Below are 23,960 nucleotides of genomic sequence, written 5' to 3'. Positions count from 1 at the left end.
CGAGGCAAAAAGAAGAATTTTCGGTAACATATTATGACTGGGAATAAAAAGTGAATCTGCTGCGACAATCGCAAATGCAAAAGCCATGGATTAGTCCAGGAGGGCCATTCAAAAGGGCATCAAAGTGGATATTTATGGCTATAAAGCCCTGTTGTGTATAGGGTGGGATTAACAAGATGTAGATGTGTATTACTGCAGATGTCTACCGACGTTAGTTGTATGGAATCCTATAAAGAAGACGAGAAATAGCAACATAACAACACTCGGCGATATGTTGCTTATGAAGATTATACTCTTGAAGCTCGAATGGGACGTTCTGTCAGGTCCAGTGTCCAAACAACTTACATTCGACACAGTATTGTTTTGGGATGAATATATATGAATATATGCTGTAGCTGTTTTTATAAAGTGCCTTTTTTTAATGAAAAAATTTAAAAAATATTAGAATATATGCAAGTACCTAATATGTTCAATATAGGTCAAAACAAGTTGGATATAACTAATACCATTTGTATTTGTACTGCTCCTTTTTTTGTCGCAAATTTATTTTCATATCTCATATTTACGGTAATAATATCTGCATGTTGTTAAAGGTAAATTACTTACATGTCGCTGCATCCTCTTCAGTTATTTGATTTGGGGCCACTTCTTTCTGAACGCTAGGCCATTTGGTGCTTCGAATTTTTATCGGTATGGAAGGCTGAGGTGTGGGCAACTCTGAATCAAGTCCCCAACGAGAATTGAAGATGTTGTAATGGAGAGCCGGTAGTCTTTTCCATTGCGATAGATAATCCATTGTTCAAGCGGGTCTTTTAATCTTTTGCTTGATTACATTATTGAGAGACCTTTGTCTGAAACAAAATTAAATATTACTTTAATTGACAACTGCAAAAATCATTCGTGGTGTTAAATTTTTATGTTAATTATGTGATAATGAGTATAAAATGGCATTTCTCTACAAAAACTTTTTCGTCAATAAGTTAGCAAGCTATATGTTTTCAAGGAATAATGAATATAATAATAATTAAATCTCATATAATAATAATTAAATAAATTAATGCTATTAATTTTTTTAAGAGGCATTACAAAAAATATACAGATATAGATTCTTTTAGAGAGTATTTTTAAAAATTTTCTTTAGCTAAAATAGTACGAAAGAAAAAACTTTAAATTGTGTGGAAACAAAGAGTAAATCCAGTCATCGAAATGAGATTTTGGTTTTATTATTATGAAATATATCATATAATATCGCTAACTAAAATTATGAGTCATATTTCATACTTCACATCATATTTCATAATTTTAGTGGAGCACAAAATGGAATTGTTCTACAAACTTTGTTGGTTTTAACAACGTTCTACAAGGTACTATGTTATGTTTGTTCCATAATGTTAATATGGAAGGCTGGATTACTAGGTAGACTTTATCCACAAACTCGAGATGGTATAGCAGTCAAACATGGTTTTCTAATTGGAGCATATTTTAATAGTGATTCTAGTATGCAAAAGTCTCATTCCCAATTATGAAAATCTCTGCAAATTTTATTTTCTCTAATTAATAATATTAATTGTAATAAAAACGTTATTATTTGAATTGATGTCAAAACTGAATATTAGCATCTGATATTCTAGTATAACATGGTCTTACGTCTTCACGTACCGGGTTATTTCCGGCATAATTAATAAAAATTATCCTATTAGTCAACTAACCTATTAGGAACTTATCCTATTAGTTATTTAATTTTGATTTACTTCTTAAAAGCTGCTCTATCAAATCACAAAGAAGATCTTGTTGTACATCTTGTGGGATAGGTACACATTATCTGATGTCCAAGGCAGTCTTTTGTAACTTCAGCCGATTTGGGCCTTCGCTATATATTCCATAACAAAGTACATTGTACAACTGCTGAATAGAAAACCCTCCTTACACAATAATCTTTGATGAAATTATTCATTTCTGCAGTAGCTAAAAGGTTTAATGTATGGCAGTTTTTCAGATAAGGTCATCAAATATAGACAATATACTTTGTAGTTTGGTTAAAAGAAAGTTATAGGAAATAATTGCATGATATAATGACTAAATAACAATTATATAAAAGGAATTTCAATTTCGGATTTTGTAGTTAAAAATTAAAAAGAATTAAGATAGGTATTCCGACAATCTACGTGCCCGAGAACTTTCTTAACTTCGGTGATCCTTTATGATAGTGATTTTTTTGTTGATTTTTTCTGATAGTGATACTTTACTGCTAAGTGTGCGAGAACTTTTCTCACCTTGATTAATTACAATTTACTTTACTGCTAAGTGCGCGAGAACTTTTCTCATAATAACAATATAACAACTCAGAATAACCTCATTGAGGCAACAATCATAAAGAGAAAATACAAAGGAGAGGATGTCTTGATCCCGGATATACCGATGATTCCAACGAATTTACTATTCAAATTTAAACGTTTACAATTTCCAGTACGTCTGGCCTTTGCGATGACCATAAATAAATCTCAAGGCCAGTCCTTGGAAGTTTGCGGTATCAACTTGGAGTTTCGCACATGGACAATTATAAAACCCGTCATCTTTGTTTATTTGCGCACCACAAAACAAAACAAAAAATGCAGTTTATCAGAAAGCTTTAAATTGATTAAAAAACTGTACCATAACTGTGTGTGTCCGTAAATATCTAACTGAAACCTTAGAGATAGCCAGTATTTCAGGAAAACTGTGTTGTAAGTATGAAACATCATGTGTAATTAAGTTATTTTTTCAGATAGGAACTATTTTGCTTTTACTTTATTTTTCATTTATCAAACTCTGCATTCAGAATTGTTGAGAAATACTGATTTTATATCAATTAAATTTTATTTGCCATTAAATATAGACAATATAATGTAAAATTTAGTTAAGAGAATTAGGATGATATATTATCTTGGATAAAACTCTTAAAGACTTTTCAGGTTTTCAGGACTTGGTTTGGTAGTTTAATCAGAAATAAAGAAGTGCGCTAAAATTATAGTTAATTCGACATATTGGCGGGTGCGCTATGATTTATTTATTGGGTATTGTCTCAATAGTTTCTAGAAAAACAGATTTATACCGAGTCGTTTATAGATAGGAATAAGAGTTAATTGTGTTAAGAATTACGTCTCTCTGTTTGTTAATGTTATTTATTATAATTCTAAATATGTCAATATTATCAAAATGTTTCTCAATTTATCGGCGCCAAAATGGTAATTTTAAATAAAATATAAACGGATATACTAACCGTTTGAAAATAATAAGTTGTTAAATATAATACCTTCAATTTATTGCAGCTATCGTTGTTTGGCTAAAGGGTACGTGAAAATACGAAACTAGTTCCCTCCCTTGCGGTAGTGAAATCCATTATCATATAAATGGCAAAACAAACGGATACCGTCTTATTTCAGTATTCCATTTCTTCCATTATACTTACAAAGACCATTTTGCAAGTTGCAAGATTTATATCTTTGGTACGTGGGAAGTCTTGTCGTCGAAACACGCAGAGAATAACCATCGTCTTATTGATGTCGCTTCACAAAGACCCTTTTCGGCTTTTTCGTTATCAGTGCCGTTGCTTTTTGCACTTTCGGCACCGTCTTTGTCTGTAGTTTATAAGACGTGAAAACGGTTAATTTGTCACGACACGGGGACTGAGACAGATTAATTTCCTGGAAAGAAACAAGGCGGCGTGACGAAAAGTGGCAATCAGTCCGGCTTTTCCTCTCTGGAGTGGCGTTCTTTTTTTGGCTTTATTGGTAACGTTTGTAATGACGAGCGACATTTGAAGTCTCATTAAAACGTATTAGTTTTAAGTTGCGTAGAAATCACCCGATATGAAAGGGTTAACGTCCTAATTATAAACATAATTAATGTTTAAACACATTGATGGGATTAAATTTGGACTAAGTAATATCGAATAGGGAAGTTCAAATAGCATTGTTACAAATGAAACAAAAACAATTTTAGAAAATTATTTATTTGTCGAAATATTCACTATTACAGCGGGTTTTATTAATTTTTTTATAAAGTTCCTTCCAAAAGCTTTGATTCGTGGAACAATTTTTGATGTCTCTTTCTTGGGTTAGTTTTTACTTATTTAAATAAACTTCCAGCTGAAAACGGGCTTCATCACTAAAACTAACAAGTTATGTTATTAAATTTTCACTAATTGAACATTGTAGAATGAATATATATTTCAGACATAAACTTAGAAATTCCTGAATATAGTTGAATTGAATTCTTAAGTATGAGGGATCACGCATTAATCCATTAAAACAACAATGTTAGAACTTGATTGATTCAATTCATTATCCACTTTTTTAGCACAGGATTAACAAGATAATAGATAACAGCTGCAGTTATTCACGGAATAGATTTGTAGAGTGTTCATACTGTTCTAAAGGGATATTGTCCAATTCTTGTAGCAAAACATCCATAGGAGATGGAAATCTCGCTTGATTGCTTACTCATAGCCCTGGAAATCATCATCACGATTCAGATGATTAAAAATATTCTAATGCTGCTTGCAATACATACATCGCATTATTTACATAATTGATGATGTTAACATGCAATAAGATTTACTATATACATAGAGAAACAGATATTATTTAACTTTATAGGAAATATTTGGGAAATATTTCCTAACGTCCAACGTCATCTAGAGGTGGCTACTTTTAACTTATTACTTGCTTTCATCGCTATGCTAAGGGTCTCAACGGGATCTGATTGCCTCACTTCCTTTCTATGGTATGTATGTTATTTATTTATTTTGTACGCCTTTTTCAGTGTGTCTGACGTAAGTAATAGTGCGTTTATAGATTAAATTAATAGTTTATTAGTATATATAAGTCGGTAATACAATAAGTAAGGGGTATTCTCGATCTAGGAAATGTTGTGTACGCGGATACACAGATAGTAAAGAAATTCAATATCGTTTTCGTTCGAAGAAGGATTTGACCGTCATGGTAAAAAATGGTTGATAATGTTAAGAATCCCAAACTGATTAGACTAAGTATCAGAGAAATTTATGACCGTTACAGCATGTTTTGTGATTGCAAGTTGGGGTAGTAAACCTATATCATATATATAAATATTAAATATTTATTTTTTAATTCCAAAAATTAATCCCCTTCCGAAAGAAGTATGTAAGCGGCTATATACTTTTCTTCCTGGATTAATAGTTGCAATTCTAATAAAATAAAACCTCCTGAATGCAAATCTATTAAGAGAGAAAAAAAGTGTAATTGTCCTAATAAATATACTGCCTTAAGGCTATTTAATCAAGATCAAGTTTTGCATTTTTTTTTTGGATCAATTAGAGCTCATGGATTCAGGAATATACATCCCTCGGCTAGTGTGTTTGAGAAATCAGTTGAGGCGCTCAATATAAGTTTTTTCATATCATTTGCCTTTAGGAAATTGTGAAGAGGATGAATATGAGAATAGCTCTTTAGATAATTTGTACTCTATACTAACGGGGGATGGCATTATAACTTCAATTCCAGATGTTCGTGTATGAATAAACGAGTCAAGGCAATATTTTATGCCCTAGAATTTTATATTATGCTGTTAGTGGGTCTTTGAGCTATCTCTTTTATTATATTCCGCGATATTGCCACTTATATATTTGTTAAATATCTTTAAAAAAATTAAAATATAAAACCTTTTAATTGTACATTACATAATTATTTTCCAGGTGGAATATTTCAAGTAATAAGATGTGCTATATACTTGTGGGTAAACATAATTTTAACAGAGAAAGACTCAACATTTGCCTTCAGTATAAGGAAAGGAAATATTAAGTTGATGGAAAGGGAAATGACTGAAGAAGTAATTTTGATTTATTCCAAAGTCATTTATTTATGATATTATATATATATATATATATATATATATATATATATATATATATATATATATATATGTATATATAATATTTATATTTTATAGATATATTTACTTTTACAGATTATATTTATTTTAGTGAAATATTAAATTGATTTTTATTTCAATTTTCTTGGTCAGTTAAACATGACGTCATAACTGTCACGTGCCGCACCTGCGCGGCACAATTTTTCAAAGAAGCAATCAGATGTTTTCACAGCGAAATGTTTTTACAGGTGCCTATAATGCAGATCTAAATTGGCCAATCAAGTTACTTGAATGGACGATTTAACTTCATCTGGATGTTGCAAAATTGTTGCTCTATTATCCTATGACTATATTGAACAGTGTTCCTATTATTTTGTGAATCATCCTGTGAATATATGCAGATTGATTTGCCTGAAATGTATATAAGGTTACAGAAAGCTTAGCCCATATCTAAGGTTTTATTTTCTTTCAGATACCATTCTGATAGAACCAGTATATTTCTAAGTATGTGTGTACTGAAGAACATAACTACTATAATTGATGTACTTATAAGATATATTATTTAAAAGTTGTTTATGTTTTTTTTTTCTGGAAAAGTCAAAAAATTTTTCTCTAAAAATAATTTCTAATTAATTTTGATTATTGATTTTATTTTTCTAAAATAATAGAGCTCTATAATCAACGAAATTACTATATGTACATCTTCAAGCATAAGCCAACCAATTTTAGATGATTTTCCTGAAATGAAAATAAGTTTTACAGCTTCAATTCATATTAAAAAAACCATTAATGCCAAATGTTCTTAAATGTGTTTAACTTGCTTTAAATAACTTGAATAATACTTATAAAGTCAAAATTTTCTGAATGCATATACTAAAGTTTGTATTTTCAGTTGCCAGATAGTAATTTATGCTAGATAGTGCCATTAGTGTTAAGTATATGAAAACATTTTCAAAATATGGAAGGTAAATCATGTAATTTTCTAACAATTTCAGGAATATTTTATTAAAAAATGAGATGTCCTTATATTTACTAAATGGACTGTAATTTCAACCATCAAACATTTTTATTAAACCTGAAATATAAACGTACTGGGAATCTATTGTTCTATTCGCAGTAACGTTTCCTTTAAAGTTATGTTACTTGATATTTCACTATTTAACTTAACCTATAATTTTATATTTTGCAGGACATTTTATATTTGGCATAGAAAATTTACTACCATTATAGTAAACTTGAATTATTTATAATATTTTCCATTAAATTGACCTCTTGTACTACTAAAGCTTATCTATGTGGTAATATACTAAATGTTGAAGATTCTATTACAAATTCAAAGTTTAATTTTCAAATATTATGGCGGAAATATTTTGGAGAATGTTCCTAAGGATGACTTCTCAGTCAGAAAATCCTGAATTTGTTGAGATAAGGAGTACCCGAAAAGGATTATATCTTGTAAATAGAGTGGATAAGAATTTGACAGGTTTTGGCTATCGCCAAAGAGATGTTATATTTTAAAATCACTTTGACGATTTTCATCCTCTTCTGCTTGCCATAGTTTCATCCAATTCAATCTAGTAAATCATCACTTTGACACTTTATAGTTGAACAAAGCCTACCCTTTCGAGAGTGTTGAAATCGATATTTCCTGGACATGAAGAAACTGTAATGTTTTATTAGCTTACACAAGTAAGAAACAAAACCTATTGACACACAACTAAATTGGCCAACTATTGATATACAATAAATAATTTTTGGTAAACATATAATTTATTAACATTTAATATTAATACATAATATTTGTATAACAAATGTATTTTTATTTAAAGCTACATCTATATTAAAATTAATATATACAAGTTAGGAATATTTATATTATACAAACTGATTACACAGCAGCGTAAAAATATAGTCTTTTACTAGGATCCTTTATAATAGTTGGATTTTTTTGTGTTTTACTTACAGTAACTTCTTCCACACTACTATGACTATTTTCAAAGCCGTGCTGTTCGTCTCTGTTGTTCTCCGTATTACCTTCCTCATCTACCCTTCTATTATCGCTTTCAGTGGTTTCATGGATTTTAGTCAAATCACCTTCTTCGATAGCTCGCCTCAAATCATCCGAATCAAGCGTAGCTTCAAGATTGTCCTCGTTGAGTTTATTGACTTCTGCTGGAAGAGTTGGATCAGTGAAGAAGTATTCAGGTTTAAGAGCTACGTCAGCTAATTTTGGCACGTCATTATCGTCTTTTCTGTCCTCAATGACATGATCTGGATCAGCATTGGCTATGTCTATATGTATACGGATAGGTTCTAGTGAACTTTCATATTTTGTCTTTTCGGTGTATACATCCTCACCTACAGCGCTGTATGGATAGTCATTATAATAATTTTCATTATTTGCTGAGCTTTCCGTTACAACTATATGATTATTGTGACTAATTACGTCTTTTTCGGGAATTTGTTCTCCACTTTCTCCAGATTTTTGGCTGTAATGATCTTCATTTTTGAACTTGTACGGAGAATCAATATTATAACTTTCTTTAAAGGAGGAACTCTCTGTTGATAATATTTGGTTTTTAACTGTTATACTTTGTTCTGTTATTTCTGGACTTCGTGTAGTTTTTTCGCCATATGAATCTTCACTTACAGTACTGTAGAGATACTTATTATAATAATTTTCATTATTTGGCGAACTTTCTGTTATTACAGATATATTATTATTGTAACTAATTACATCTTTTTCGGGAATTTGTTCTTCAATTTCTTTAAATGTTTGGCCGTACTGATCTTCATTTTCGATCTTGTATGGAGAGGCATTATTATAATTTTCAACTGTTATACTTGTTGTTATTTCTGGACTCTGTGTAGTTTTCTGGCTGTATGAATCTTCACCTACAGGAATGCTGTAAGGAATATCTATGCTGTGATTTTCCTTTATTGGTGAGGCCTCTGTTGATATTGCATGGTTATTATTATTGTCAATTATGTCTTCTGTATTTTCCGTAATATTTCCTTTGTGAGTATCTTCATTTTCTGCAGTGTACGAAAGGTCACTATTATAATTTCCCTGTTGTAGTGAATTTTCTGTAGCCGTTTCTGATTCATGATTTACAACTCTCTCGGTGAAATGTTCGTCGTTGTCTAGAGTACCTCCTTTATGCACATCCTCACTTATTGCTTTGTAGTGAGAAGGAGAACTGTATTTTTCTTCATCGGATAAATCTTCTGCTACTAGTCTTTGGTCACCATCATTATAAAACAGACCTTTTTTCGACAATTCTTCCTCCAGATTCTCTATAGATTTGTCGTGGTAGAGTTCCTCACTTTCAGCGACTGAGGGAAAAATAGTATTGTCATTTTTATTATTTGGTGAGCCCCCTGTTGCAGTTATATGCTTGTTACTATTATTATCAATTATATCTTTTCCTGTAAACTCTTGTGCCTTTCTAACAGTATCTTCATAATGTTCATTTTCATTTATTGTGACATCAGGAAAACTAATGTTGTAACTTTCTTTTCCTTTAATATTCTCCGTTGTGAACTCATGCTTATTATCATCCATTTCTAAAATTGGACTATTGTTTTCCATATTATTTTTGCTTTGTAGGTCTTCGCTTTCTGTAGTGTAGGGAGCATTAATAGTTTTCTTTGGCTTATCATGGTTATTGTCCATTGGATCTTTCCCCAAGGCTGGTTCCTCAACTTCCTCAGTTCTTCCAGTTTGTTTATTTTCATTCACTATATTGTAGAAGAACTTTTTATCATAATCTTGTTTAAATGGAATACCGTCTGTTCTATTTTTATGCTTATTATTATAAATTATATCTTTATCCGAAATTTTCTTTTCATTATTTTCTGCTGTTTTTTTCTTTTTTATTACCTTTATCAGTTTTTTCCTTTGCACCTTTGGTTTCGCATTTGAATTGTGCTCAGTGGTTTCAAATAAAATTGGTTTATATGTATTTAATTCGACATTAGATGATGTGCTTTTATTTTGTTCAAGATTTATTGTATATTCGGGTTCATTAAACTTAAGAGGTTCGTTATATTTTTCTACTGGATGCAAATAGTCATCATTTTTATTAATATTCTCGAACAAATCGTAAGTTTTTTCATCATTGTCTGACATAAAACTTCTTTCATTGGTGTCAGGCGTGATGTCTTGAATTGTTCGAGGAGTTGATAAACCACTTTGAGTGTTTTGAGGTTCCAAATCTTTGATTTCTCCTTCGGGCTTTTCTGGTATTACATCACTGACGATATCTTCTTCTGATTTAAGATTTCCCCCATGTTTGTGGTTTTGATCATAATTTTTATTCATAATTTGTACCTGTGATATATTTTGCTTATTTGGTGATTGTGAATTATTTTGTTCGTCGTTAACAATGTCCTCTTCGGATTTTAAGTTTCCTCCATGCTTATGCTTTTGGTCATAATTCTTGTTCATAATTTGAACATCTGAAGTATCCTGTGTACTTCCAGGTAGTAAATTTTCTTTACTGCTTCGATTTGGCTGTTCTATATTGTCGAAATAATCCTTAGACCTATAGTTACCTCCATGTTTCTGTTTTTTGTCATAGTTTTTGTTTATAATTTGTACATCTGAAAGATCTTGATTATTAGGGGGTACAGTTTGACTATTGTTGGGTTCCGAGTCCCCAGCATCATCAATATCCTCATCAGATTTCAAATTGCCCCCATGCTTGTGTGATCTATCGTAATTATTGTTGACAACTTGAACATCTGATACATCCTGACTATTTTGTGGAATTAAATCTGCTTGTTTTTTTGTTGATTCAGGTTCTCTAGTAGTAGTAGCAACATATTCTGATTTGGCGCTTTCTTCATCGCCCTGTTTTTCATTATAACTTTTGTCTATATCCTGTTGATGCAATAACGAATCTTCTTGAGTATTTATCTGGTCTGACTGTTCAGTATGGCCGATATCTTCATCAGATTTGAAGTTACCTCCAGATTGTTCGTCTTCATAAGAATGTTTAAACTCTGTATCATCATATTCATCTTGTTCGTTTGATGTATTTTGATCGCTTGGTGATGGTAAATCCTCTTTAGTGTTTTTGGAGTCTGACCGTTTAGCATTATCAAAATATTCTTCAGGGTCAAAATTGATTCGGTGTGGATTTACGTGTGAAGTATTCTGTTTATTTAAAGACACAAAGTCTTGCTGATTTCTTTTTGATTCGGTCTGATTGATAGATTCAAAATTATCTCTGCGCCTCTGATTTTGATTATAATTGTTATCCGCAACCTGCACGCTCGGTATATCGATCTTATTTGGCGATGTTGAATCCTCTTGAGAATTTCTATCGTGGAAATATTCATCATATTTAAAGTTGCCTCCGTGTTGCTGTTGTTTATCATAGTTTTTATTCATAACTTGTATATCTAATTTGTCTTGTGTAGTAGATGATGGAGGACGTTTTTCAGTATTTTTGGTATCATCAAAGTGTTCTTTAGATTTAAAATTGGCCCCATGATGCTTTTGTTTATCGTAGTTTTTGTTCATCACTTGTAAATCTGACGTATCCTGTTTATTAGGTGATGTTGCATGCTGTTCAGTATTTCTAGTATTGTCGAAGTATTCTTTAGATTCAAAATTGCCCCCATGAAAGTTTTGTTTATCATATTTTTTGTTCATAACTTGTACGTCTTGTCTCTTTGGTGATGATTGATGCTTTTGTGTATTTTTCGTGTTGCCTAAATATCCTTCAGATTTAAAATTACCTCTAGGTTGCTGTTTTTTATCGTAATTTTTATTCATAATTTGTAGGTTTGCTACATCATGTCCTTTTGGTGGTGATGGAAGCTTTTGTTCATTTTTTATATTGCCGAAGAAATTTTCTGATTGTGGTTGTTTAGAACTAGCGAAATCGTCAGGCTTAAAGTTATCTCTAAATTTTTCTTTTTTATTATAATTATTGGGGGTAATTTGAAGATTTGATGTATCTTGGTGTGGTGATGTATCAAATTCACTCTTTCTGGAACCGAATTGTTCTGTATTAGCAAAATTATCTTCATATTTAAACTTAGGTTCATGTATTATTTGTTTATTATGATCCTTTTTTATAACTTTATCTCGAACATTTGATGACACTAAATTTTTATTAGTATTTTTGGGTTGTAATGTTTTGACGTTGGTGTAATCCTCGTATGATTCGAAATTTTCTTGATGCTTTTGATAATGTTTATTATTAACCTCCACATCTGGCTGAGAATCTATATTTTTATTTATTAATCGAGATGACTCTGATTTATCACCAGTAGAAACTTCTAACTCAGGTTCAAATTCTTCTTCATGTTTCAGTTTTTTATCATAATTATTTTTGGTGCTTTGTATATTTGAAAACGGTTTGTATGTTTTTTGTTCCATAATTTTGATTTTATGATGATTTTTATTTACCGAGTCATCCAAATCGACGTCCTGTTCATACCCTATCTGTTCTTCTGAGTTTCGTTGAGCTTGCTGTGTAAATTGCCTGTTATTTTTCTGATAGGTTTCTGGTATATAAATATCTGAATTATCTGAGCTAATAGTAGAACGTGCCTTATCTTGCCCAGTTTTAATATCTTCTGTTTCGGCCTTAAAATATTCTTCAGGAGCTTCATTGATTTTATCAAGGTTATTATTTTTAATTCCCCTATTGTAGTTGCTTTTGCTTTTATCAATTGAAGCAATGTTATACCGTGCTGAAATTTTATCTGCTGGTCTATTGTCGATATTTCTATCATCATATTTATCTCTGGTTATATCCTTATTAGCTTTCTCTGGCGAATATTGATATATATATTCAGGTCCAAGATCTATTAGGGCTCTATAATTGCCGCCGTGCTTTTTACTTCTGTCGTAATTTTCATCAATAATTTCAATATCATCAAGATTAACTCTGTCTGGGATATCTATGTATTTTTTACCACCTTTTCTATTTTTCTTCCTACGCCCTTTCTTTCTTCTTCTCCTTTTATCTAAAACATCATAGAAATATTTAATATACTGAATATTATATATAGGTACATTGAGACAGAAACTGAGAAACAAGTATACCTTTATTTGCATTATATTTAGCAGATATTTTACCACCGGTATAATGTTCTTTTTGAGAGACTAGACCATCAACTTCTTGTATGAGATCTTGAGCTATATTAATTCCATCACCTCTATCCGGATAACCACTGGCTTGATTGTGATTATCATTTACATATCTATTCGATTCTATCTGCCTATTCGATTGATCGCTAACCAATAACTCTGCATCTTCATCGTTCTTATCAATATCAACAAACTCTGGTGGTATGCCATTCTTAAAGAGGTCTTCCAAGAGGTCCTCAGTTATTATTATATAATGACTGGAATTTAAATCTAAAAATGTGAATTTTAGAAGAAAAATATTAGCGATATCCCTGATTTATTAAAACAATTTGGATTTTCTCCATTGTAATGTAATTACAATATTTACGAAATTGGTGTATATTACAGTTTTTGAAGCTTTGCGAAAGTGTTATGGTAAAGTTCTATATTTTATGCTCACTAGGTATATAAAACGCATACATATCATGTGTTTTGTTAAATTTTTTGCGACCTACTATTGTTTAATGCTCTTAATATATAGAAAAAATCAAAGATGATAATAAACGATATTGGAGCTTTGTTAGTGATTTACATCGTTTTTTGATGATATATACTAGCAGTAAATTGCATCAAGCATCTTTTTCGTAATTTTTGCAGTGCTCGTTTGATAAATTTTGGCCATTACAGTTGTAATCATTGCAGTATAAATATATAACATATTAAGGGTCCATGATATAAAGAAAACAATATCTGATTATTTATATTTCCCCACTGTATACTTTATGAATATGGCTTTGCATCATATATGAACTATTTCTCCTGAATAAAAATTCAATATATTAAGTTAGTTTTTCATTTTTGAATTCCATACTACGTAAAAGACCAAGTATCATTTTATTGTTGTATTTATGCTCTACATGATATGCATATTGACTGAACACCATTTAAGTTCTTGTGGGAAGGGTAGTGGAAGTCCTATTTAAAGTTTAAATTAGTAAGAGTAATTAACAATTCAATTAAATGCACTTTGAATTTTAATTACTCAGAAATCTGTAAATGTGACCTTAATATGTATTAAAGGAATTTTGTGCATCGTTCATCACTTTTAATGACATTTGGGTCTAATATCATATTCCAAATCAAAACTAGAAGCGTTTTATAAAATAAATTGTAATTGTAGTGTAGATTGTAATATCTTAAACTAATTAGATGGATAAGAAAGAGACATCATTTTACAACAATCATTGCATTAAAAAAAATATTGTTTTACACTTTGCGATTTTTTTTTGCGATTGACTTCTTCAATCGCGTATTAAGTGTGATGAAATTATATTGGAAGAAAGACATTTTTGCAAGTAAAATCGATTTTTCATTCCCCTTTTCCGGAACGTATTTAAATTTCTGGGGTTTCAATATTTTCAATTTAGTTTTAGTGTACGAATAAATTTATTAGAAATATCACTACACGTTTTCACATTTTAAGTTCGTATGTATATGTTAACCGATCAATTGTATTTAATAAAGTTAACGTCAAATAAAAATTGATCTTATTACTATTTAATCACCATTATTAGCCAAATTTTAGGATCGTTGTTGTCGAAAATGAACATAACTTTAACAGTAACAGTAATTAAAAAAATAAGAAAGTTCTAAGATATGAATTGCAAGACTTATATCAGATGTACCGGAACTTCATTATCGGATTTTCTAATGTTGTTCAAAAACTATTCATGTTATATATTGCGAAGGTAATACCGTCATAGAATTATACCTCTTCGAAAAGGTCAAGTTTCGTGCCCAAGAACTTGCACTTGTGGCACGCATGACTTTTCTAATATAATCAAATAAGAAAGCCGCTGAAGGTTATCAGTTGCCAGTAGAAACTTACGATTGGCATGTTCTAAACTGAAAAACATGTAAGGGGTGATTTCGAAAATTCCAAAGTGGTAATATCCATGTACACAAAGAACGTTCTGGGAGATGGAAAAAAAACAAACAAATAACAATTATTAGAAGCATTAAATGTGTCTCAGGAACGGATTAGTGAGGAGCAATTGGGAAAATCCAAAAGATGGGTAGATGGGTGCCACATATACTAAATGACAGGTAGATAGAAAATCGAAAAATTGCCTGAAATGTTGCTTCACAAATGTGATTGGAAGTAATTTCTGCATCGAATAGTGACTAGTAATGAAAAGGATATTTAGTTCACCTTACGATGCCGGTCGAACGACTCAAAAGCCATATCGTTTTGGTCGCAAGACAATAATCTGTGTTTATTGGGATCAGAGTGGCTAAAACATAATAAACACAAATAATCGACTTGAACAATGCATTGTTCAAATGCAATGAAAAATGTCCAGAATGGGTCAGAAGACATGGTAAAGTGATTTTTCAGCACGATTACGCGTCGTCACATAAAGCAAAACCAGTCAAGCATTTAAAGCACTCGGATGGGACATATTATCGCACCCGCCATACTCTCCAGATCTCGCCCCACCCAACAATCAACTTTTCTAATCAATGGGACACGCTAGAAGTTAGAAAATGGTTCTATGAATGATTTTGCTCAAAGGACAAATAGTTTTTTTTGGGATGGCATCCATACATCGCCTGAAATATGGCCAAGATGTACGGAATCAAATGGCCTATACTTTGAATAAATACATTTTTTAATTTTTTTGAAAATCATATATTTACTCCGAAAAAAACGGTAATGACATTCCGGTATACCTGGCAGAGAATCCAAGTCAAACCCTCAAAGAAATTTCTGGTAGTTTAGTGGTTGATGAATCAACCAGTTGTAGATCTTTATATGTGATGTGAGAGACAAAAAAAGGGGGGCCATAGTCACCGCGCGAACTGACAGTTAATGCCATTTCAATATCGCGGATTCATTGCTTGGCAGACCAAAAAAGTGATACTGCCTAGTATAATAAATATATTTATACAAATTGACTTAATTTAATTTCTCTATAATTATGTAGCTTTTATAACATAATTTTTTGTGTCATCATACTATTCGTTTACTTACTTATTACTTACCTATTCATTAATAAAGCTGAAAATATTTTTAAAATGCAAATAATAAATACTTTTAATTTTAAACACTTTCAATTCATATATCCTGTGCAATTAAGGCATAATTATAGTGAGCAATTTCAAAGCATTTCGAAGCAAATATCTATTATATATAGCAAATACACTACGCCGTTATAAGCATATCAAACTAGGTCAAAATAAAACACATCTCTTTATTTCTACTTTAATAAGTGTATATACACAGTTATTTACATTTGAACGGTGTCTTTTATATACCTAAATTGTCATCGGAAACGTCATCATCAACGCTTCTCCGAACTAAATGTTCTCCATCATCTATAACATGTTCAGTTGTTGGTCGTATTCTAATAGGTCGTTTTCTGTACACTCTCTTGGCTTTAGGATTTGTAGCCGCTGTCATTCTTTCAGTAGGTGTATATATATCAGCAATCTAAAAGACAAACATTATTTCACGGTACGTATATACAATGAGGAGGGTGTCATAAATGACGAAGATATTTCTGAATATTTATAAACTCTGCGATACTTGAACTGCTTTTGTATTATTGTTTTGGCATTATCGAAGGTTTTGAAGTTTATTATATGTTTTCAGGCATTTGTTTATCATTAGTTTTAAAAATATTTGGATTTTTGAATTATAAAAAGATAGACAAACCTAAAAAAGTTAACGATAGAAGAAAAAAATGAAGAGTGACCTAAAAATTACGCTCTATGGGAATACACGCGGTGTAACAAGACCTTATACCCATATACAAATTAGTACACCTGCTCCAAAATACCTGACTAAATATGATTTAAAGCAAATTCGCAAACTATTGGTTCAGATTTATGTTTACATTTTATGCTATTTAATTAATAACATCTTCATAATTTTATTTCTTGTTTTGTATATACGGAAACTATGCGGCACTATTGATTACCGGCAATGTTTAAATTCTGATACTTGTGCATGTTTTCAACGTAAAATCGATATATTTAATTAAGCGGAAAGCAGTTTTCCTATTCATTAAATTACGAAGAAATACGTCTAATACCTTTTGCTAGGTGTATCTTTGTTGAGGAACTTTATAGTGTTAATGAAATAGCAATTTTATAACCACTCAGCACTCTACAAAATAGATAAATCTATCAGTGCCAGTTACTTAGTGAATAACTAACTGCATACTTCTAAATTCTGTATTTATACAAAATAATATCACTAATAATAATAAAACCATTGTTCCGAATTATAAGACAAGATCTTATTATTATATGTTATTAATTATTACATGATATTATTTATGTTATTAATCATACTTAGACGCGTATTATGTGGAATAATGCCAAATTACCATAAACTTGAGTTTGCTATTCAAATTTTATTAGGCCTCAAATAATAACCACATTTCTATAGAGACTGAAATAACTATCTTGGTATTGAATTAGTGGAAATTCTCTTCTCCCTTTACTTAATTAAATGATAGAAGGATTTTACTATTATAGTCAAAATAAAGTTATATATTGTTGGGGATTCAAATCTTAGAATATTGTTTATATATCAATTTAAATATGAATTTAAATCCTCAAATACATTTTTTGCTGCTGGTTAAGCTATATAAGTTAAAGTTATTTTGTATTAAATTGTAGTTGTGTACAACAAAATAATAATATTTTAAAGACGATATTGTGTGATGACTGGTAAATAAATACCACAAGGAATGTAAATTAAATATAGAAAAATACAGAAGATTACTTAAATACAGAGAAAACAAATGTAATTATATCAATATCTCGCAATATGCGAATTAACATTAAAAATTGCTGAAAATAATAATATTTTGTACATAACGACCTAGAGAAGCAAAAAAGACAACTAATTATACGACTTATAAGACGAGAATCGAACTGAAATTCTCTTAGACTTTTCAGCCATTTCATACTCTGTCAATATTGCGGTTTCATTACTTGTCAACTAAAGTATATTAAAAGTGGATCCACTACGACAATCCAAATTCAAAAAGTTATGGGTTAGTCCAGTGTAGTTATTGATATCGACACCGAAGCGGAATATTAATAATCTTAAATACTAGCTCTTCATATAATGCTAAAACCGAATGAAACGGTTGCTGTAGATATCTACCAGCAATAACAGACGCAAAATAATCCTGTAACACTCGGTCGCGCGTTGAAAGAGTTGTGAAGGATATACTGCCGCAGATCGAATGGAAAGATCTGCTGCACTTAACGCATTCACCAAGCATAGCGCCTTCTAATGATCACCACTTGTTCAGATCAATATACCGTGGCGTTTAAAAAAAGTTGTTTAAAATGAAGTAAAATATTTTGATTAATGCATATTATACCATTTTTTTTCTCAATAAGTGTCTTTTTAAAGTGAAATAATGGTCAGAATACATGCAAGCACCTAATAATAGGTGTGCATATTTAATTAAACATGAAAATTTTATGATATTCAAACCTCTTCTGATGCTTCTGTTATCAACGTTGTAGGCCTTTTGGTACTTGCTGGTTTCGACCTTCTTCTGGAAGAACTCCTGAGGGTCGTTGGTGACTCACTATCATCTACTGACTTGCTACTTGAATGTTTGTGTCCCCTCGGTCTACTACGACGTCTAGACTGAACTAAAATATATTTAATTTATCTAATAAACATTGGTGAACAAATAGACTGAAAATATTTTGATATCAACAAGTTGTTACCGATTTTCTGAGTTGTAGGTACTTCTTCGTCGGTATCATACGTTTTGGTCGTTCTAGGTTCTTCAGCGCGATGTACTTCCTCGAATAATGGTCGTCTGACTGTTACGACCTCGTCGAGGTTTGTTTGTTCTTCAGCATTATATCGACTACTTAAATTGTGCTTTGGTCGCTCGATTGTTTTATATTTAGAATAATCGATTGGTTTCGACGTAACAATTGGTTTAACTGAAGGAATAAACTCGTTAATATCAAATATATCAATGTTGTTTAATTTCCCAGTATTTTCGTCCGGTATATTCATCTTACCTGAAAGAATAAGAAACAGTATTTATATTAGTATTAATGTAAAATAAATTTATTCCTTATAAAACTCTAAGTAGAATTGTAATATTATTTCTAGAAAATAACATTAAGCAACTGCTAAAAACGCTGAATTATTACTGCATAATTCTGAAGAGGGACTCATTTCAAATATGATTTCAATTTAAATAAATTGAAAACCGTAATTCGTTATATCATATTTTATAAATTCGCGAGACGATATACTTTCTCAGATTGGAATTTTATGTAGACCATAATGTCTGTATAAACTAGAACAAGTGTCGGGTGTAACTAAAAGTGTTTCTGTGCGTGTGCTAATAGAACTATGAAGAAATATTAGTGCAAAATAAACGTGATACAGTTACTAACAAGTGTTATATTTAGAAGATTTTAACAACCCGTGGTTTTCTCTCTAATATTTTTTTAAAAATATTTTTTTATGATATTGATATAATTGATAAAATATCTCTGTAAATAATTGGTTATATAGTAGTATTAAATCAAAAAAGGTTATAAATAAATTGAGTACGTGAAAATCCTAAAAGACGAAGGGAAATGTTTTTAGTACTATCGACTTTATAATGTGTGATCTAATTAAAATGATAAAATAATGAATAATCCTTGATTAGTTTCTTCAATTAATGAAATGTTATTTTGCAAATAAAATATTATCAATCGTAAAAAGTTCATTTATCCAGCAGTTTAACAAACCAGTGACAATTTCAACGAAATATTATTTCGCCAAAAATGTCTTATTTCTTAACATAATCTCCTTTTAACTCAATCCGTTTAGTCCAGCTTTATTCCAATTTTTATTTCCTCCAAATAATACGTTTTCTCAAATCATTGGTACAGACGTTTATTTCAGTCTTGACCCCTTGATTAGATAAAAATTTCTTATTACCCATCCAATTTGTCAGAATTGATAAAGAGGAAATAGTCATTGGGGGCTAAATTCAAAAAGAGTACCTGATGGATACAATGCGACTCTGGCGAATTTACCTCACCGAAAGATACATCTTGACTTTCCTTCGGATACATTCACCCGAAGGAAGCCATTCTTTGAACTTTTTCAGATCCAAATATAATCAAGTGCATTTTATCGACAATATCTGGACGTAACGACCTCTATAAAGAGATATGAACATTCAGCATGACTATAACGACACTCAGTAAACCACGTCTCAACCTTTGAAATTGATAACGAGTACCTATAGTATTAATCAAGCCTTTTTTTGGTTTCAGTGATGGTTTTTGCGAAAGTTAATTGATGTAGCTTGCTCAAAATCTTACAGTTGTCTATTAATAGGTGGTAGTTCACAGTAGAACTAAGTTATTTAAATCTACTGCCCGAAAAATTCAAAATACCACTGACTTACCACACTGCCCTCGTATATTCACATAATTAAAAATGCAAAATTATATCATTTATATAACTATATGTAATATTTATGTGTTAGCGTTATATTTCGATTTGTAAATTCTTAGTAAAACAGTAACGTCTGATCATTCTAAACTTGAAAAAGCCTCGTTAAGTGGTACTTAAACTGAAACGGTCTAAGTATGCAAAAATACAATACAATGTAATATATAACGAGAATATAATAAGACAGCGAAAGTTAACAAAGCAAAAATACTTAGATAGAACGCTCTATTTCGGCCAGCTTATTCACCTTACACATATATATTAGATGTGATAGAAATCGCATATAACTTATTTAGTACACCCTACATTAATTGCACTATATAATTTCTGTGTTGTGGGCAAATATTAATTTCAATTAGTTTAAAAATTTTTTCCAGTTTTATATATTTTATTTGCAATAAAAATTTAGTAGAAATATTAATTATTATATGTAACAAAAGTAAAATGATTTTTCTTTTAATTTGAAGTTATATTGCGAAAAATCAGTAATCGGGTTTCATTCAAGTTATTGTTCATTGATAACCGCTATTTCTTCCTATCTTTCAGGAAAGGTACGGATTCCATCTCGAAAGAACCTTGTATCTTTTAAAGCTATCGAAGAATCGGTATAGTATCTTCTTAAGAAGTGAAGTGTTGCTCAGACAGATCAGGCACGTTTAGATAGAACATAGTCCGGAAAATAGGGCAGGTGGAGTAGCATTTCCCATTTTAGTGCCACCAATTATGTTTATGGTACAGGTTCTGCAGCACGTGGACGATCGTTGCCATGCTGAAGAACAACATTGTTGTATTTTGATCGTATTTTGGCCGCATTTCGCGCAGTTGCTTGGCTCAAGTGCCTCAATTGTTGTTCATCCAGAATGCTCTCTGTGTCAAAATCAAAGTTAAACAAATCTTAGTTAAAAGGTAAAATTCCCGCAAATTCAATTTTCTCGGTACAATTCAGATATTTTAAAGGCATTGCATTTTTTTGTTGACGTTTCGACTAGAGAATATATAATGAAAAGTGAAGCCTGCCAGTGCGGCTTGGACATGAACTTGGATATAAATGTACCGATACGATTTAATTCACTATAATATCATCTGTTCTAAATCCTTTATAATTAATTTATAGGTATGACATTTAGAAATATGTACCATATTGAAACTAAATAATAAAGAAAAGCTATAAAAAGAATATCATTAAATAAAACTGTTGGAATCTAAAGACAAAAATGCCCTAAACTGGTGGACATCCGATAGTGAATGAAGAATACTCGTGATTCGTCCCAAAACCAAAACTAAACAATTTAAAATAACCAACTTATTTACAACAAAAAGAAATCTACCAAGCCCCGTGTATATACACGTTTAAGCGAAAGGAGACATAAAATGGCTGACTCACTCTTGATGTACTTGACGGGGGCTGATTGAGAAAGATAATCTTTTACCACATCGAAAACTCTCATGTAACGCAGCTTCGGGAACAGCTTATCGACGACATATTTCTTGACGAAGCTGGTTTTTATATCCGAACTGATGGGCGTTTGAATTTTCGGCAGAAAATCCCCCACGTTGAAAATCTGAACGTTCGATAAATCGATACTCGGCTGAACAATGACGTTCTCAATGGTACCTGAAACATTCAGTAATTTATGCTCTGAAAGAGCAGCTGAAACGAGATTAGGCGGATAATTAATTTCCGAATATTTTGAGGTAATAATTGACGATGACGTCAGTCCCTTCTTGTGGTGGAAACACCCAGATACATCATTTCAATTATTTTTATTTCGTGGCAGAAGAGGAATTCTGGAATTCTACTAACAAATACCATTGACATAAATTAGTCTAGTTGCTGATTCAAATTTACAACAAGTTTTGAAACAGATTTCACTAGTCATATTACAATGCAATACATATGCAAAAAACATAATTATGCAATATTATAATTTGTTACATATGTCATTTTATTCTATTAACATTAACCACAAAGTTAGAGAAATTAGCTTCCTCGAAATTAAGAAAGTTACAGATTTGAAATGTACTGAAAATGTTGAATTTTGTTTCTGAAAATGCATATTTGCAGCCAGCATTACTTGTCTTGTTTCATCAAAAGATAAAAGCCGCTCAAAGTCACCTTTTTCTGGTAGATAATTATGCTGAGCATCCTCCAACCATAAAAATATGGTGAAACGTGGTTTCGACAATTCAAATATGGTGATTTCAACGTTCAAGACAAAAAAAGTTGAAAAACTAGAAGAAAAGAAAAATTGTTGAGGTTATCGGATGAACACTCGACACAAACTCAAAAACAATTGGCGTGAACATTGAATGTGAGTCGGGTTGCACTCGTAATTTGGTAACGTGCCATACGAGTTAAATGACAGGGAATTATAAAATCGAAAAATCTTCAGTAAAAGGCTATTTCGGTGAAAACCGGAAACGACTTACCGTTATACCGCTACCTAACTAATATTGCAAATAAAGTTGATTATATTGATTTTGTTTTTTATTACTTTTTATAGAACTATTAAAGAGTAATAATTATTAATTATTAGGACACATATACTTGTTAGTACTTCTTCACTTTTTTTAATTGATCATACGTTAACCTTAGCTGAAGAAAAATATTTTATATACCTAAGTGATATTAAATAATAAATTTGATTATGCTGATTTTGATTTTTATTATTACTTTACAATACTATTTATACATAATAAAAGATCTATATGTCAACAATTATTAAAAGTAATTAACAAATCCTTGAAATAAGAGATTATGTTGTAAATTTATGATTTATCTATTAAATGATATTCATTAAGTGTGTATATCATTATTACTCTATATGTTTTTTTCAAGTTAATGCAAATCGCATGCAAGATAACTAAACTAACTTAAGAATATTTTAATATGTGTATTTACTGTTATTCGTACTTTACATATATTTCTACTTGGAACTGTTAAAACGAGTATGTTTTTAAGTTCTTGAATAAATCAGCAGGTCTAGGCAGACTTCAAATTTGAAACAACTTTCAAATACAAACAAATTTTTTAAAGATTATTTTGTTATGGGAAAAAACTGTGCAGCTGTAGTAGTTCTTATTTTTCAAATATAGTTGATTTAAAAAGGTATAATTTCTGGGCACGTAAGTCAATTTTGAAATAGGCGTAGCTGTACTGATAAATAAAATTGAGTCATTTTGTATGTCTCTACTGCTAAGCTAATTACAATATTGAATTGAATTGTTGAGATAGAAAATTGTCCAAATATAGTAACAGATTTATTGAATATACATTTCTTTCGATTTTATATAATATTGAAATGCCTCTTTAGTAAGAGTTCAAAGAACCCGGACAAAGTGAAATATGTTCTTTAAAAATCGTTTCCTCGACATATAATTACATTTCAGTATTTAAAATTATATATCGATAAAGTTATTTTCTTCCAAAGTTTCTATTTTTTGGCCAAGAATTTTGAAATACTTTAATAG

General features: G+C 30.7%; 2 protein-coding genes across 4 annotated transcripts in view; both read right to left on the bottom strand.

The window, feature by feature from the left end:
* Positions 1-23,960, bottom strand: part of LOC143195091 (synaptotagmin-15) — a 345,027-nt gene that overhangs the window by 159,850 nt on the left and 161,217 nt on the right. For both annotated transcript variants that reach the window (XM_076401953.1, XM_076401961.1), the window contains exon 2: positions 607-851. In XM_076401953.1, the coding sequence (XP_076258068.1) occupies positions 607-796 (190 nt within the window). In that variant the 5' untranslated portion in view covers positions 797-851. The remainder of the gene's footprint in view (positions 1-606; positions 852-23,960) is intronic.
* Positions 16,233-23,960, bottom strand: part of LOC143195049 (uncharacterized) — an 87,160-nt gene continuing 79,432 nt past the window's right edge. Inside the window, exons 16-18 of one of the 2 annotated variants that reach the window (XM_076401904.1) lie at positions 18,743-19,048; positions 18,501-18,664; positions 16,233-16,472 (exon numbers count right to left, since the gene is read on the bottom strand). In XM_076401904.1, the coding sequence (XP_076258019.1) occupies positions 16,290-16,472; positions 18,501-18,664; positions 18,743-19,048 (653 nt within the window). In that variant the 3' untranslated portion in view covers positions 16,233-16,289. The remainder of the gene's footprint in view (positions 16,473-18,500; positions 18,665-18,742; positions 19,049-23,960) is intronic. The other variant, XM_076401912.1, reaches the window with a different exon arrangement.

This window comes from Rhynchophorus ferrugineus, unplaced genomic scaffold (genome assembly GCF_030347505.1).
Source record: "Rhynchophorus ferrugineus isolate W39M unplaced genomic scaffold, kcgeb_rfMv2 rfM1, whole genome shotgun sequence".
Lineage (NCBI taxonomy): Eukaryota > Metazoa > Arthropoda > Insecta > Coleoptera > Curculionidae > Rhynchophorus > Rhynchophorus ferrugineus.
The sequence above is the reverse complement of the archived record's forward strand: the minus strand, read 5'-3'. Positions and strand labels throughout refer to the sequence as shown.